Here is a 16,077-nt window from a genome sequence, read left to right as displayed (position 1 = left end):
GATTTATTCATTTATTTTGTCTGAAGTAAAATATGACAAATTGCAAAGAATTAAGATTCACCAATTTTATTTGCACGCTAGAAGGAAGAGACGGAAGCAGAGGAGGCAAACAAGGAGAATAACAGAAGTGGGGAAATAAGAAGAGAAGCACGAATGAGGAGAGGAGAAAATAAAAAGCAACAGTGGAAAACAAAAAAATAGGAAGAAAATGAGGAAGTCAGAAAAGAACAAAAGAAAGAAAGAAGAGGTGAAAAGTAAGAAATTGGATCTTAATGATGTAAAAGCAGCAGGTCTGTGATGCATGAAGGAGAACGAATGTCACAGAAGTCTGACACGATGGCCCAGAGACAGATCCACAGAAGAAAAATATCAAGTTCCCAAGGCGCTTGATATAATTAACCTGCTAAACACCTTGAAGACTGCGTGCAGGTGTACTGTGGAGTTGGGCTGTTGCGCAGCGTATTTCAAATTCTCCACAAAGACGTTTGTATCAAGCGGCATGTAAATGTTGCATCTGCAAATCTTGTTTGTGCCAATTTGTAAAACTGTTTTGCTGATTGCAGTGGTGCTGCAGCAAATGTTAAAAGCTTCCACCTTTGTGTGAATTATATGTAAAATATGCCACAGTCTGTGAGTGCAGGCCATCCTTGAGAGGAGAGGAAAGTGCAAGTTTTCCCTCCTCTGAAAAGCAGCTTGTGACATTTGAGAGATAATTGACGCTGCATTTTTTTTTCAACCCCTCACAGCCTCTTTCCCTGTAGCCCTTCATTTTCCCAGGAGTGACCCGGCACGCTCCCATGAAGTGCTCTTCACAAGGTTGTCATCCGAAAGGTCACATCTGGAGAGAGAAGGGGCCGTGGAAGAAATAAGATGGAGATCCCGTCATCCATCTCTCTGTCTCGATCAAGACACCAGCCTGACCTTTAACATTATATCAGCTTCAACAAGCTGTCAAAGTGCACGTGGGAGTGCTGCTCATGTTGCCTGTTCGCCTGAGTGTGTACACAAGACAGACAGAAAGAGAAACAGACAGACACTCGGAAAGCTTTTAAATGACAGCATTACTGATTTTGAACAGTGTGTGGCTCAAACTTCAGCCGTCATGTGCATTTTCAAAAAGGTAAATATAAGCATGCCTTATCCTGCAGCTGAATCGAGTTAACCTGAAGGACAACGACGTGCAAGTAGAGTTCACCCCTTAAAGTATCTGAGCTCAGCAAAGCTAGTAAATGAATAAACAGGAGGGTCGTGTCAGGAAGGGCATCTTGGGTAAAATCTGTGCCAAATCTAATATGTGGATCCATCCATTATGGCAACCGCTTGAGAAATAAGGGAGCAGCTGGAAAAAAATACCTTTAATACACAGTTTTTAGAAGCCACAGGTGACATCTTCGAATTGCTTTGTGAGTCTGATCAAGAGCCCCAAAAATATCCAAAAACAGAGAAAACCACCAAATCCTGAATGTAAACTGAGAATATGGACAGAAGAATATTTGATATTTTTACTAAATAAAATAGCTGGTTATCAGATTTTTATTTGATTTTTGAATTAATCAACCACTGGTGATAATATCGCCACCACACACACATGCACACACACACACACACACACACACTTGTACATTCACATATAGCACCAGTGAGAAGAAAGTGACTGCTTTTGGGAAAACCATTGCTGCGAGGTCATATTGTCAAAAGTCCCATAAGTAATGCATGTAAAGCATCCTATTCTTCCAGTATGATGTGAAATGAGGCAGCAGGTTAGGCAGATGTTGGGTCTACATTCCTTGAATAACTATGAGGCGACAAACATAAATCAGAGCCTAAAATGAGAACACAGTATTCATGGCACAGCCTCCAGCTGAAGGAAGGAGGAAGAAACACAGCTGAGCTTCTTTTGCTGAAAAGAGGAAAAAACACTACAGGGCCACAAAATTACTTTCTGTGACTTCATGTGATTATCAAAGTTGATGTTCATTGTTATAAATGCTGTTTTTTTCCCCCATCAAGTCTGGGATTTTACTCCAATAATAATATTCATTTAATATTTGGAATAATGTGTTTTCTTAATCAACAAAAAGCAACAAAATATCCACTGCGGAGCCTAAAGTAACTTTGACCAGGGTGACTTCAATATGCACAACAGGATAGACAGGGATTAAACCGCAGACTTTCCCATTTATGGATGACCTGCTCTTCCTCCTGCACCTTTGCACACTGATTTGTTTATGTGCGTGAAGCTCGGCAAAGCTTTCACAGCTTCACACACATGCAGCTAAGCCGGAAAAATAGTTCATGTTTCATACAGTTTCCAGCCTGTTGAGCATCAATAACTCTTTTTCTTTATTCATGCCATGAATTACCTCTTCAAACACATTATGTAGCTCAGAGTTTGGTAGATCCCCCACTCAACCAATTAATATCAATATCTGACTCATATTTCACCTTCAGATTTGCTGCTCATCCTTGAGGTTCACATACTTTTGCACCTTCAAGCTAAGAGCAATGAGCTCTTGAGAAACAGAGATTTGAGGCTTTTACTACTTCTTACCTACCAGTACACTGCTTCACAGTTTTGGACAACACTGCAATCACTGACTGGCATCAAAAGTTCTCCTGTGTGCTCAACATAATCAACAAAGTACAGGCAGAGCTGGATTTATGCTACGTTCATGTCCTGTCAGAACAAAGCTGAAGAATACTAATACCACAGTTCTCCCCCTTCATGATTTTGTGTTGTGATTAAGATATTAAATCAAGACTTGCTTAAATTTAAACCATGCTTTTGATTTTTTTTTCTTCTGCCTACCGATCAAAAGGTTTTGCTGTGCTGCAGGTAGCACTGTTGGATCCTGATTTGTCTTGAGGCACCACCGACTTTTTCAACAATAATGCAGCGCATAAAAGAACATTTCTGGAAACTACCTGCGGCTAAGTACCAACTGGGGAACTCTCTGGGGACCTACATACCTTCCTAACCTTTTCATGACAAGTTTTTATGACTAATGGGAACTCTGAAATGATTTAATAGCTGGCCAATTGTTGGCACCTGTTGTTATGGTCCTTTAATTTCTTGTGATCCTGTTTCAGCCTCTTCATTTTCTCTCAGTGTTGCTTTGATGTTGTTGAATACCCCGTACCATTTTGGGAAGATTTACTAGCAAAGATTTTTCTCTTTTACTCAAAATTGCATTGCAATGTTGCATTGTTTTTGTTTTTTTACACATGCTATGTTCCATGCTGTTTTCATATGGTTACGTTTTCTTCAGTGTTTACAGCTTCTTTATGGACTTTGTCAAAGGTGCAGCTTGGCCCATCTTGGACATTTATTCAAACTTAAAAATTGGGAGAGATTGTATCCCAAGAAAGTATCACAAACTATCCAGAATCCAGATATCCTTCTTAATCCAGGGTGGTGTAGAGGGAATTTTTAGCCTGGCTGAAGGTGTACAGTCTTGGGACTGCTCTTGTTTGGTGGTTGCTGATGCTGTATTCATGACTTTGACCAATCAAAATATCCTTAAGTCTGCAGTTTTCTTAAGTATTCTTAGTAGGGCTGCTCAATTATGGCAGAATATCAATTATATAAAACAACTGTGTAATTTTAAAGGGGAATTACTTGTAGTAATTACTTGTAAATGTAGCTTGTTTCAAATAAAAAAAACAGCTAAATAAATGGGGGATTGGTAGAGGAGGTTGGTAGAGAGTTACGCCCAGACTTGCAGGTTTTTTTTACTGTAGGGCATCTGCCAGCTTGCAGTCTCCACTGTTGTGCTGTGGCAAAATGGGGCAGCGATTGGCCAAGGGGCGGCAAATCGCTCATTTCAGGAGACCTGCATCGAATCCATGCAGAAAGAAGGAGAACAAAGCTGACAACCAACTTGTGCACTGCTAAGAGGTCTGCTGAGGTGATCTGGAGATAAAGGCAGCTCCAATCATTGATGAGACTTCCACAAGTTCATCTGTTGAAACTTTTGGTGCCTTCTTCTTCTTCCTCTACATTCCTCTTTCCATCATCTTAACTCTGAGCTGAGAGACTTGACAACAAGTACTTTGCAGCGAAAATTACTTTAAAAAATGAATCGCTTTACCTCGACTGTTATCTTGTGATCTGACATTGACTGAAACTGAAACTTGATTAATCACCAAGTTGTAGTTCCTCAATGTATACCCACAGCAGACCCTAAAAATTACCCTAAAAAGTTCTGAAACTGATTACTGCAGTACAAAAACGAAAAAGGGGAGTACTACCTCAAAAGGTGCCATGAAAAAAGAGCCATGAAAAATGTCATGCAAATATTCTTAAGAAAGCAAAGTAAATTACACCTTCCCTCTAACCTGAAAAACCACAGGGACAACAAATTAAAGAACATTTCAAAAGTTTTATTACTTGTGCAATAATTTAGGCTTCCAGTATTTTAAAAAATATGCCTGTGACAAGCAACACACATCTAAAATATACTGGTTCTTTTTACTTCTTTAGTCTGTAACAAAATGGGCTGCCTTTAATTCCTTGGGACCATATTGCTCCAATATCTTAAATAAAACAACAGTTACATTCCCTTTAAAACTATGAAGACAGTGGTTACATACTGTAATATATTAATATCATAACATCCAATAAAGCAACAGATCTGTTCTTAAATTTTCAAACGCTCGTAGCTAATATTACAAAGTGAGTAGTGAGACCAAGATCACCAAACTACAGCAGTCGTTACCTAACAAACAGTGATGTAATCTTCGCCTAAATGTAATGTAAAAACTGTGCACAAAATACAGTAGCTACCATTATTAGTAGTAGTATGGCACACATGAGCTAAATACTTAATACAGCATTTAGGAACATCTGTCCAGATCAGATGTGCAGATGATTTGGTGGGTGTCTGGACGGTGAGGGCTTGGAGCCAGAGAGACAAAAATTTGTGAACTTAATTAAAAATGGATATTTACAAAGCCGGAAATGTCAAGACAGTCATATTAGACATGGGACATGTCTGCTGCCAAAACTTATTGTGTCTTTCTATCTTGTGTCATTTGCTTCCAAACAGCCAACTTTTAAGCAGATAAAGTATAAAGTGGGGAAAAAAATGCTTCAAGGTGGCATCTTAGTCCCCATAAATCATCCCGATTAGCTCGCATGTGTCAAACAAGCTCCATCAGTATAGATGTACATCTGAAAAAACAAAAGAACACCTTCATTGTATTTATTCTGAAGGTGTTGGCACAACACTGGCTCCAAGCCCGTGAGCTGGGGTTTGGGAATCTCTTTTTCTATCCTTCCTACTCCGTCTCTCTGATCTTTCTATCCACACATTGCTCTCCTCTATTTGACTCGTTTTCATTCATTCCATGTCTGGATACACTCATAGTAACAGTTTATATCACAGGAAGCGAGTTTGCTCAGTTGGAGTCCTGCATTTCCACTCCTGAAGCTTCTTCGGCTCCACCAACGTTTGACTGATCCTCATCTGGAAAAAAAAAAAACAGATGACCTCGGGATGATTATTCCCCAGGTTTTCAAACAGCCTGCTTTCATTGTTGTGCTTCTGCGTGTGTGTAGTTGTAGGTGAACTGGTTATAAATCCCAGTTAGAATTAGATGAGAAGATTGATATCACTTTCATGCACTGCTTGCAACATCAAGTGCTACTGACAAGAGGTAACCAACCAGAGGTAGGTCCACACTGAATGAGATAAATTGGGGCAAAAACTGTCCCTTCAAATGAGTCACTGTAAGTGGAAAACTGCAGTTGTATGACTCCACGCCTTGTTTGGGAGCCAGCTGAGCAGCCAGACTTGATAACACCATTCATTTTTCACCTCACTGATGCATAAAATCACAATATTATGCTGCAGTATAACACTGCATATCTGCTCTTGAGTGTTTCCTCATTTCGTTCAGTTTACGAGGTGAGAATGACTGCAAAGCATTTACTTAGCATGAAGAACCAATGACAGGAAGCATTACAGGAAGTAACCTTTTATAGAGCTGCTATAAAGAAACTGATGTTCATTTCTTATGGTCAGTCAGGGGAAACTATGTAAATGAGCTGACACATGCTTGTATGACTGTATATTCTTCATTGGTTTGGACACCAGATGAAAGTAGCTCGAGGTAAAAAATCATTAAATTATAAACAGTTTTGTAGTATTTGTACTATCAGTAAAAATACTGCTTTCACACTGATGTGACACATCAGCCACAAGATTCTCTACTGCACAACGGCAGCGATTTTACTACAGTTAAATTAAATTTTGAATGCATTTCTCTTATAGTTATATATAGTTATAGTAAGTAAGTAGGCTACCAAATGACAACTTTAACTTTTATTTGGAGTAATTTTACTTTGCCATAGTAGTACTTTTTATCAAGTGAAGTTTTAGTATACTTCCACTGTTGCCAGCAGCCAAATAACAGGCCTGCTGATAAGTCCATGTGACTTTTATTTGCACACCTTCTAATTGGCCCAGTCTGAATCTAACTGCCAAAAAGGCAAGAATATCAGTTTCTGTTTCCTCTTCACCTGCGACTTGTTCGTCCACACGCTGTCTCTCAGTCTGCGCGTCTGCAGAGCTCGGCTCATCCGGTGGCCAGCGAAGTTCTCCACTCTCCACCTCATTTCCATCTGTTGGCTCCACCACTATAGAGGGAAGCCTCTTGGACAACTTTGGATACCTTTCATGGGTATCTGGGAAGATCTGTTCAAAGGTTATGTAAGGTTTAAAGGAGGGCATCATATTTTGGGGGATGAAAATGCCACTGCAAGTACCACGTGTGAAAGAACAATGATGCGGTAAAAATTGGATTAGGAAAACTTCAAACTGTATGAATCAGATGGAAGATCCCAGATAGATCTGTCAAGATGACTTCATGTAAAGTGCCCATATCATTCTTACTGAAATTTCAAAGGTACATGCTTGGATTGTTTGCTCTGATTGGTCAACTCTATGAGTGGAAGCGCAGCCTTCTCAGGGTCTCTGCTAAACAAATCTTAGAGGTCTTCTTCCACTTGCCAACGCAAAAGCACCAAAACTGCAGTTCCTCAAATGGCCACTGGAGGCCTGTTAATCTAATAAAGTAGTGGCATTCAGACACAGGCCATTTTAAGTAAAAGTGTTAACAATCAGCTACTTTGAAAATTGATCCTATTCTTATTTCTGCACCAGGATACATTTATTAACTTATAGCTTATTAATTTTATTTTAGTTTATTAGGAACCTCTAATAGCTACAGCAAATATCTCAAGCCAAAAAATGTTTGTGATTTTTTCTCTCTCATGGTTTTCCTCTTTAGGTTATTATTCCAAAAAGCTTCAAAAGACAGTCAAAGAAATGCAGGAAAGACACAACACATGCAGTTACAATCATATGTGTACCTAAGCTGAACCTGAACAGCATTCATTCAGGCTTGAAAGTGATGCATTAATGATTGCACAGAAAACTGACCAGAGTGCCCATTTACACATGAACCCGACACATTCAGATTAAGGGAGAAGAGTGAACATCCAAAAGGGGCTTAAAGTTGATCTCCTTTGTGACAACTGAATGGAAGTTTGTTTTTTTTTATTCTTCCATTTAGATGATATTAATGCCTAAAGTGATGTATAATTTGGGGTGTGGGTGTTGTGATGACTTGTCTAGCATTGATTTTTACTAAAAGACAGCCTAAAGAGTCAGCTGTTACACTTCTTTGTTGTAAACATGCTTTCATTTATCCATTTGATATTATAGTAAATTACAAATGTACCTTACTAACCAAGCTAGCTAGCTCAGGCTTGGCCTTAAATGACAACCTTCCAGGTCTAACCTCTGCTATGAGTATGATCACATCCAGCTTAAAGAAAAAAGCAAACTGCATAACACCAAAATAGTGGATAGAAAATGGTCAACAAACCAGAACTGGTGTCTTGGTGTCAGAGTCTTCTATAAACCCTCTATGGTACAAAGCTACATGCTTAAACCCAACACAGATGAAACTACAAGAGAGGAGGCTGCTCATTTTTTTTGTAGGTGGGCCAAATTTGCCACTAGATCAGCACTGGTACGATGCAATAACACTACAAGTTACTGGGAATAAAAGCCTGGACTACAAATGAGTCTGCATTATTTTCAGTTGGAAACAACAACAGATGGTAACTCTCTTTACCAGGGAACTCCAACTTTGTAACATCATAAAGCTTTTAGAGCTTTTTACTTTGCAAAAGTAGTGAACTTTTTTAAACCTCAGGTTTTATATAAACACCGCCAATGACTTCTAAGTAGTTTTAACAATGATTTTAAACGATGTAGCCATCTCGACCTGGGTCAAATTCTGTCTAACTCTATCCCAAAGTTGGAGATGTATACACCCAGATCAGATGGTCACCGAGTTATTTATTACAGGAAAATGCACATTTTTCCAGAAGAACCTGCAACGTAAAGCTGGGCTTGTGCTAACAGAATGCTAACATTTAAGTAGTTTCATTTAGTTAATATCATGTACTGTATTTTGTCTTGGAAAAATATTTTGGACTTGGTGATGGAGCCAGAGTAATTTTTCATGGCACTTTATCCAGTACTTTTCAGATATATCAATCGGGATCAAATTGGTGAAACCACTAACACACAAACACTGCAATTAAGCCACGCTGCTACAGTAGTTTGGCTAAAAACCTAAATAGCACAGGAAGGACCTAACATGTATTAAACAGCTCACCACAGCCATAAAACCAAGCAAAAGTCATCACTTAGTTAATGATGACACACTATGACAAAATAAATTGTACAGTTCTAGACAATAATTTAGTTGCTGGATAACCCATTTACCACTTGCTCACAGTAGTAATGAGTCCAGCTAATGACCTTAGTCATGTCAACCTGCATTTTACTGTTGCTCATCACTTCTGTGACTCACTACTGCATGCTTTCTGCTCCAATGAAACAAGACTGGTTTGAAATAGTCTAATCACACACATTCATACACACTCTCACACACACACACACACACCACGAAGGATACTGTGGCCTGATCTCCTCCTGCTCCTCCCCCGCTGAAGTCCTCTGTCCCCGGCTCCAGAGAGTTCATCACCTCAGTCATCCTGGAGAAAACACAAGTCAATGAACTGTCTTCACTTGGTTTCTCTGCTCTTTTTCTTGTCTCTTTTCTTGTCTGGTTTATGCATTAATAAAGGGTGCACTTTGCACTATTCACAACAGTAACTTAGGTAGAATTTTACCAACACTGTTTCTAGGACTAATCAACAATGTTTCTGGTAATATAGAAGTTGGTTCAAGCTTGAATCACGGCTATTGTTGGCACTAACTGGCTAGCAATAATGGGCTAATGATCCCAAACACTCCATGAAAACTGCAGGCAGCGGAGATTCACAAATGCTCAACACTGAAGCAACAACAGCTGACTGGCAACTCATGTAAGGGCCTTTAACATGTATTCAACTGGCCTGTACACTCTAATGTACTTTCCATACTTTTTATTGCTAAAACAGCAGCTACAGTGGTTACATTGCCTTTGTTTATGGAAGCAGTGACTTTTTTACAAATTAAATTTAAACTCTTTGAACATTTGTGAAAGAATGTGTTGCTCTAAAGAGTTCACGCAATTCAAGTTAATAAAATTTCTTCTCTCCTAGATATTCTACGATCAGCTTTAAGTGGTATTATTGCAAATTGAAAGTGTTTAGGAACCACAGTTACAGAGCTGGGTCACTAAGTGCTGAGGTGCATGTTGGGTAAAAGTTGCCAAGGCTCTGCTGACTCAGTAACCGCAGAGCTCCGAACGTCCTCTGGCATTAACATCAGCACAAAAACTGTATGCTGGGAACTTCACGGCATGGGCTTCCATAGCCGAGTGGTTCCTGTAGGTGGCCCAGAACTACTGCCTATATAGTGTATCTAATCAAACTTGATTAAAAGTATGACGATACAATAATGTTGCCCACGATAATAATGGCAACACAGTACAGTTATTCTGCTGCTCTTAATACAATATAACACAAACATCCACAATGCACACAATATCACAGTATCTGCGTAAGTGAAAGAAAAAATATTCCTAGAAAGCAGGTTTTAAGTATTTATTCAGTGCACTGTGCCAGTTCATCATACTCATCTCATCCATCTGCCATTTCCCCCGTGTAAGTTTCTTATCATCATTCCCTTATCATCATTCATTTGATAGGTTTCACCAACAGGAGTCATGGAGCAATAACTCTAATAAGTCAGATATGTTTAGAGTATGCCTGTGTTAATAAAAATATAAATACTGCATGCCAGAGTATTAATAACTGTGTTGCAAAAATGAATCTATACAATATATTGCATTATAAATATTCTGGCCTACGAATACTTAACAATTGGTGACCCAAAATCAATAAGAGTGAATGTTCTGCTGCTGTGGCATTGCTTGAAAGTACAAAGCCTTATGATTCGGTAAACTATTTAAAGATACTATTAAACAGCACAGTTAGTTCCTTATTTTGTAAGAGGAGTGCAAAAATATGTGATTTTCTTCCCCCGTAGGAGTTCAACAAGAAAATTACTTCCCAGCTTGTAGTCTTCTCAGTAAAAGGGGGATGTTAAGAGGTTGATGACAGCTTTAGCTGAACTTTTAACTTTTTGGCGGTATGGTCTTGTAAAAACAGGAGAAATAAAGATTGATGCTCAGCATTCACCACAAACTGCCTCAGCAACACCACTGCAACTGCATCAACCAGGTACCAGTGTGTTTTAGTTCCTTTGAACTTAAGCAAAGTAACAATTACATTTTCAGCAGTTGCTTGTTTGGCCCTGTAAGGGGCAAAGGAACCATCCCATTACTACTGAAGTGGGCATTATAAAGCTGTTAACAAACTGCGCTTGTTCCTTATTCCAGGGTCACACGAGTCGCCAAAGTACCAAAGCGCCTTGAACCTGCATTCTTTCTAATAACCATGAGGGGCAACTTCTGTAGTTCAAAAGAAATCTGGTTATAGATAAGTCTATGAGAAAATGACCCTGAGTCATACTTTATCTTTGACCTCAATCTGTTTCCTGATGAGGTTGTGTTATCAGCTGCTAGTCTGAACGGGGGCTGCAGATTCAGGTAATAATCAATAGCTGAGCTCATTCGATACTTATATATAGATTATAGCTGGTTTATAACTGCTGTTATGAGCAGCAGACCATAATGCAACACTATGCCACCCTTCACCTCTGACTCATCTATGATTTTGTTACATGGGAGCACCTGACTACAGACTATAAGGCAAGCCTGATGCAATTTTTTTTTATGCAGTTATTAACACATCACTCCTTATCCATTTAATAACCATTCAAGAATACCAGTCTGGTTGGTGGTGAAAGGCAGACTTTACATGTGACAAGTTATCAGAAACACCACTTTCCAAACAATCAGACCGGCAGTTGCTGTTGCCATGGGGACGAGCGATTGAGATTTTATTCCTCTGATTATCTGAGTAGTGCACTTTGCACACAAGGCTGAGGGCTGATTTGGGGGTATTCATGTGTGCCGTTACGCAGCAATTACCACCATTAGGATGGGGTTGTGTAGTTGTGAGACTTCTCTGTGAAACCTGGAATCGCCGCTGCCCTTCATCATCATTTTAGTGAAGAGACAATGCAGCCTTTATTCCTCCTCTGAGGCTCCTATTGTTCCTCTGGAGGGAATCTGTGCGGTCACTCCGGTCGGTCTTGTGTTAATAAAAAAAAAGGCTCTGCTGCTCTGTAGGTAGCAACTGGAGAGGCCTGTGGAGCTCTGCACATGATCTCAGCCTGATCTTGTTTCTGAGAAGTGCATTCACTCTGCAGTGATGTGAAGCGTAACAGACACAAGAATTTAAATGTTGATGCCAGGCGTGACATTTCAGTCATGCCTGTTGTTTTTTTTTTTTTCTGTAGTGGAATAATTCTTTCTTATTTGAGTCATTAGGTATGAACGAAGTTATCCATGTGTTAATGCCTGTTTGTTCACAGGAAGCCACCCGACTTCTGCCTCAGCAGAGACATGAAATGTTAAGATACTTTTCTATTTACGTCTTTAACTGGGTCAACATGAAGCAGCAAGTGTTTCGAGTGATGAATACATTTAAAATTGTGAGATATATACTGCAGTTTAAGAGGTACTGAGGTACCACAATAAAGTTGTAGGACATTAGCCTGGGCTGTCCGACATTTGTAAATTAGTAAAGAAAGTGCTACTGAAGTAAAAATTGAATATCCTTAATTGAGGCAAGAAATCACTATTAAAAGTATCAAGCATTAATTAGGGTTAAAAGTGTGGATTGTTTTTAAATATTTGATTTTATTTATATTATTTCTATACAATGTCAGGAATGACATTTACACCTCTAAAATTAAGCAGCATTAATATGTTTGCATTTCATTGCCTCTATTAGTTGCGATGATATGTTGATTCACTGATCAACAAAAATATAAGGCAACTTTTTTGATGATGCAAAAAAGTCACTGTTATCCTGATTTATGGTTCTGATGGTTCTGGGCAGCTGGTTGGACAAAGGGAGAATGAACGGATAAAAGTAATAGTCACTATTTTCTGAAACGTCTTTTCTGGCAATGAAATATTTGATAATTGTCTTAAGTGGGGTACGAGTTTAATTCTTGCAACAAAACTTGTATGGGTCAAAGATTTATCCAGCTATTTTACTTAAAGGAATTACTCCAGAATTTCCTAATCATAGAAAAATCCTTGACCAGGTCTTTATCCTCTCAAGGATATTCAAGGGTGGTGGGAGTTTTCCCAACCAGTCTAAATGTAATTTGTGGACTTGGAGAAGTCATTTCTTGGGGGATCCTGTGGGGTTGCTTTGGGAGTATGACCCATTGTTACAGCCCATTAGGTCTCTAACAAGTTCCAGCAAGAGCTTGGTCCATAGTGGCAGCAGTAAATTTGGCATGTTCCTGGTGGGTGTTGGACTCCTGCTGCCCTTTGTCACCATTTCTGTTCACAGTATTTTATGGGCAGAATTTCTCATTTCTGTAGCTAAGTGGTGGAAGGCTGCCGCCTTGGTGGCCTCAGAATCTCATCTCTGCTGTTTGCGGATGATGTGGCTCTGTTGGCTTCATCAGTTGGTGAGCTCCAGCTCACTCTAGAACAGTTTGCTGCTGAGTGTGAAATGGCAGGAATGAGAATCAGTACCTCAGTGTCTGAGGCTATGGTCCTCAACCGGAAAAGGGTGGAGAGCCTACTCCGGGTCAGGGACAAGTTGCATCCCCAAGTGGAGGAGTTTAACTATCTCAAGGTTTTTTCACGATTGAGGGAAGAGAGGAGCGGGAGATTGACAGACAAATTGGGGCTGCAGTGATGTGGATGCCGCCCCGGTCCGTTGTGGTGAAGAGAGAGCTGAGTGTAAAAGTGAAGCCCTGCTGATGTGCATTCCTAACCTCACGTATGGTCAAAAGCTCTGAGTAGTGACTGAAAGAATCAGACTGCGGATACAAGCGGTGGAACTTATTTTCCTCTGTGGATGAGCACTCCTTTAGTGATAGGGTGAGGAGTTTGGTCATTCTGGAGGGATTCAGAGTACAGCTGCTACTCCTCCACATCGACAGGAGCCAGTTGAAGTGATTTTGGCATCTGACTAGGCTGCCTCCTGGATGCCTCCTACACAAAGTGTTCCTACCGGGAAGAGGCCCCAGGACAGACCTAAGTCACTCTGGAGATTTTATATCTCTTGGCTGGGAACACCTCGGTGGAGGAGGTGGCTGGGGAGAGGGAGGTCTGGGCTTTTCTGCTTAGACTGCTTCCTCCATGACCCGGACTCAGATAAGCAGCAGAAAATGGATGGATGGATAATCCATTGTATTATTATGAAAACCATCATGTTTTAGTGAAATCTGTATCTGCAAAATCACAACCAGCTCCTGTAATTTCATCAAGTAAAATCACTAGGGCCACAGCTGCAGACGAATACAAAATAGATTCATATATAAAATGATAACAGATTGATATTATATGTTATTTTTCACACAAAAATGTCCTGAATTCTGTAGCTTTTGTTCTCAGTTTCAGGATTTTTTGTACTGTTCTCTGCTGATAATGGCTCAGTCTCCTACCAGCTGGCTCTACCTGATTGCTCCCACATTGGGAAGGATGCCGCATTTCATGTAGCAGTTACCGAGATTTCACCATTTGGAGGGCTCAGTGAGCCTCTAGTCCTCTAGTCATTAGCGGTAAAGTAACAAAATTAAGTTTGGAGCCAGATGTCTCCACATCCTAGTGTATTTTAAAAGGCTTTTTTGGACTAGACCCAAAATCTTAAGAAAACGATTGCGCTCGCAGCCACCGTCTCCTTTTCTATCATTTCCATTTGCTTTTTGGATGAAACAGATATATGTGGTGTCAGGGATAAAAAAAAAATCCTCTCTCTCATGTCCATCAGGAGATTCGTCATGGTGGAGACTATCCAAACTGGAATCCCCCAGGGCTATTCAGCAGCAGTCACTTTAACTCCACTATTTCATTTTTGCAGATATAAGGGTGTATTGAGGCCATGTTAGTGGAATGGCTGCTCTACGCTCTCCTCTCTCATCGCCTCAGCTTCACTTCAAACACCTTTTCCATTTCTGCTATTAAATCAGAGCCAGAAGCAGCACCACCTCCTCAAATGCAGGTTTGTTGTATAAATCCAGCAAGTTTTCACAGCCCAAGGACAAGAAAAATCAAATCTATGGCCAAAAATAGTGATGCTCTTTTTTTTTTTTTTCCTTTTTCTTTTTTTTACTTCTCATAGAGCCTTGTAGAAAAAAAAAAAAAAAAAAAAAAAACTCCACTCCACTGCTCAGTTTCAGTTGAAGATCAGTTTGATTTCTCCAGTGTTTGCTGCCCTAATTCACATTTCCTGTTCTAGTTTTTAAGGCGCACTTAGCTGACGCTTTAATGTTATGCTTTGTTTTTTAATGTATAGCACCAGAGGTTTACCTGCATGGTACACAACAGGTAGGTCACAGATTTAAACACCGTTAAAAAGCCTGTCTGACACGGAAACGGGCTGATTTGTGCTTTTCGGCCCACAACTCCACTCCAATTCAGAAAGTCTTTGTAAAGCAGGTCTGGTGAATTTTCCTGAACCTCTGAGGTGGACTTTAAATTAGTTACATAAACTGTCGTTTAGTCACTTTTTGGGAAAAATTCAATAAAGCTACTTCAAGGAAATGAAAAATGGGTCTTAATGGTTTCAAGTTGGCTAAAATGCGGATAAAAGCTCCGTACCTGTGTGCAGGCTGATCCAGTGTCTCAGAGCAGGAGGGTCTCCGTCCTCAGTTGCCTCATCACACTGATACTGCTGCTCCTGATGCTGCTGATGGTGGTGATGATGGTGATGATGACGATGGTGATGCGGACTGTTGTGGGCGACAGGCGGAGGGGCACGCAAGGATCTCCGGTGAAGTTACCGCTCGCAGTGAAGTGCTCAGAGCCTGCGCATTGGAGCGGAGCGGAGCTGCCTTCAAAGCCTGTCGGGAAAAGAAGGGGGGGGAGCTCGTACAAGAGTGTACCTCAAGAAGTAAGTGGACACCGCTGCTTATAAATGTTTTTGCACTCCTGGTGGATTGGGCTAAGGCTTGATATATTTATTCTATATTTTGCTATTAGATAAGCATTAAATAACTCTCTTTAGGTGATTTTTTTTTTAAGTTGACTATCAAAGTTAGATGTAGTGCAATTTTGTTTTATGCCATAAAAATTGAGCACAGACTGTTTGTTTGGAGGAAAAATGCTTTATATTGCATAGCATGTGTAGCATTTTTCATCTTTCTTTCTTTACTGTAAAGAAAAACGACTTACAAGACGCATTAGCTTCAGGTACCCTGGAAGTGTCTGTGGGGATGTTTCAATTAGACAAACTGTGTTTTTATTAGAGCTTTATGATATTTTGTTGTTATGAGGCAAAATTATGGTCATTGCGTGATTGGGGTCTGATTTTATACACGTCATTGCGAAACGCTAGACATGAGAATCCTGCAGCAACACCAATTTTTCCATATTTTCTGGAAGAAAGTAGGAAGCAACGAGGCGCTCTTGAAGGCAGCACTTAAAAATCAGTGATCTCGGACAGCGAGGGAC

The 16,077-nt window shown here is 40.0% G+C and overlaps 1 protein-coding gene across 1 annotated transcript; it reads right to left on the bottom strand.

Moving 5' to 3' along the window:
* Positions 1-4,362: 4,362 nt before the first annotated feature.
* On the bottom strand, positions 4,363-15,420 carry LOC115772358 (protein LBH). The gene is made up of 4 exons (XM_030718551.1): positions 15,226-15,420; positions 8,998-9,076; positions 6,524-6,698; positions 4,363-5,468 (listed from the first exon to the last, which is right to left on the bottom strand). Exons 2-4 carry the CDS (start codon positions 9,073-9,075, stop codon positions 5,401-5,403), a joined length of 321 nt encoding a protein of 106 aa, XP_030574411.1. The 5' UTR covers position 9,076; positions 15,226-15,420; the 3' UTR covers positions 4,363-5,400.
* Between the last annotated feature and the right edge of the window lie 657 nt (positions 15,421-16,077).

Source organism: Archocentrus centrarchus, chromosome 22 (genome assembly GCF_007364275.1).
Source record: "Archocentrus centrarchus isolate MPI-CPG fArcCen1 chromosome 22, fArcCen1, whole genome shotgun sequence".
NCBI classification, from domain to species: domain Eukaryota; kingdom Metazoa; phylum Chordata; class Actinopteri; order Cichliformes; family Cichlidae; genus Archocentrus; species Archocentrus centrarchus.
The sequence above is the reverse complement of the archived record's forward strand: the minus strand, read 5'-3'. Positions and strand labels throughout refer to the sequence as shown.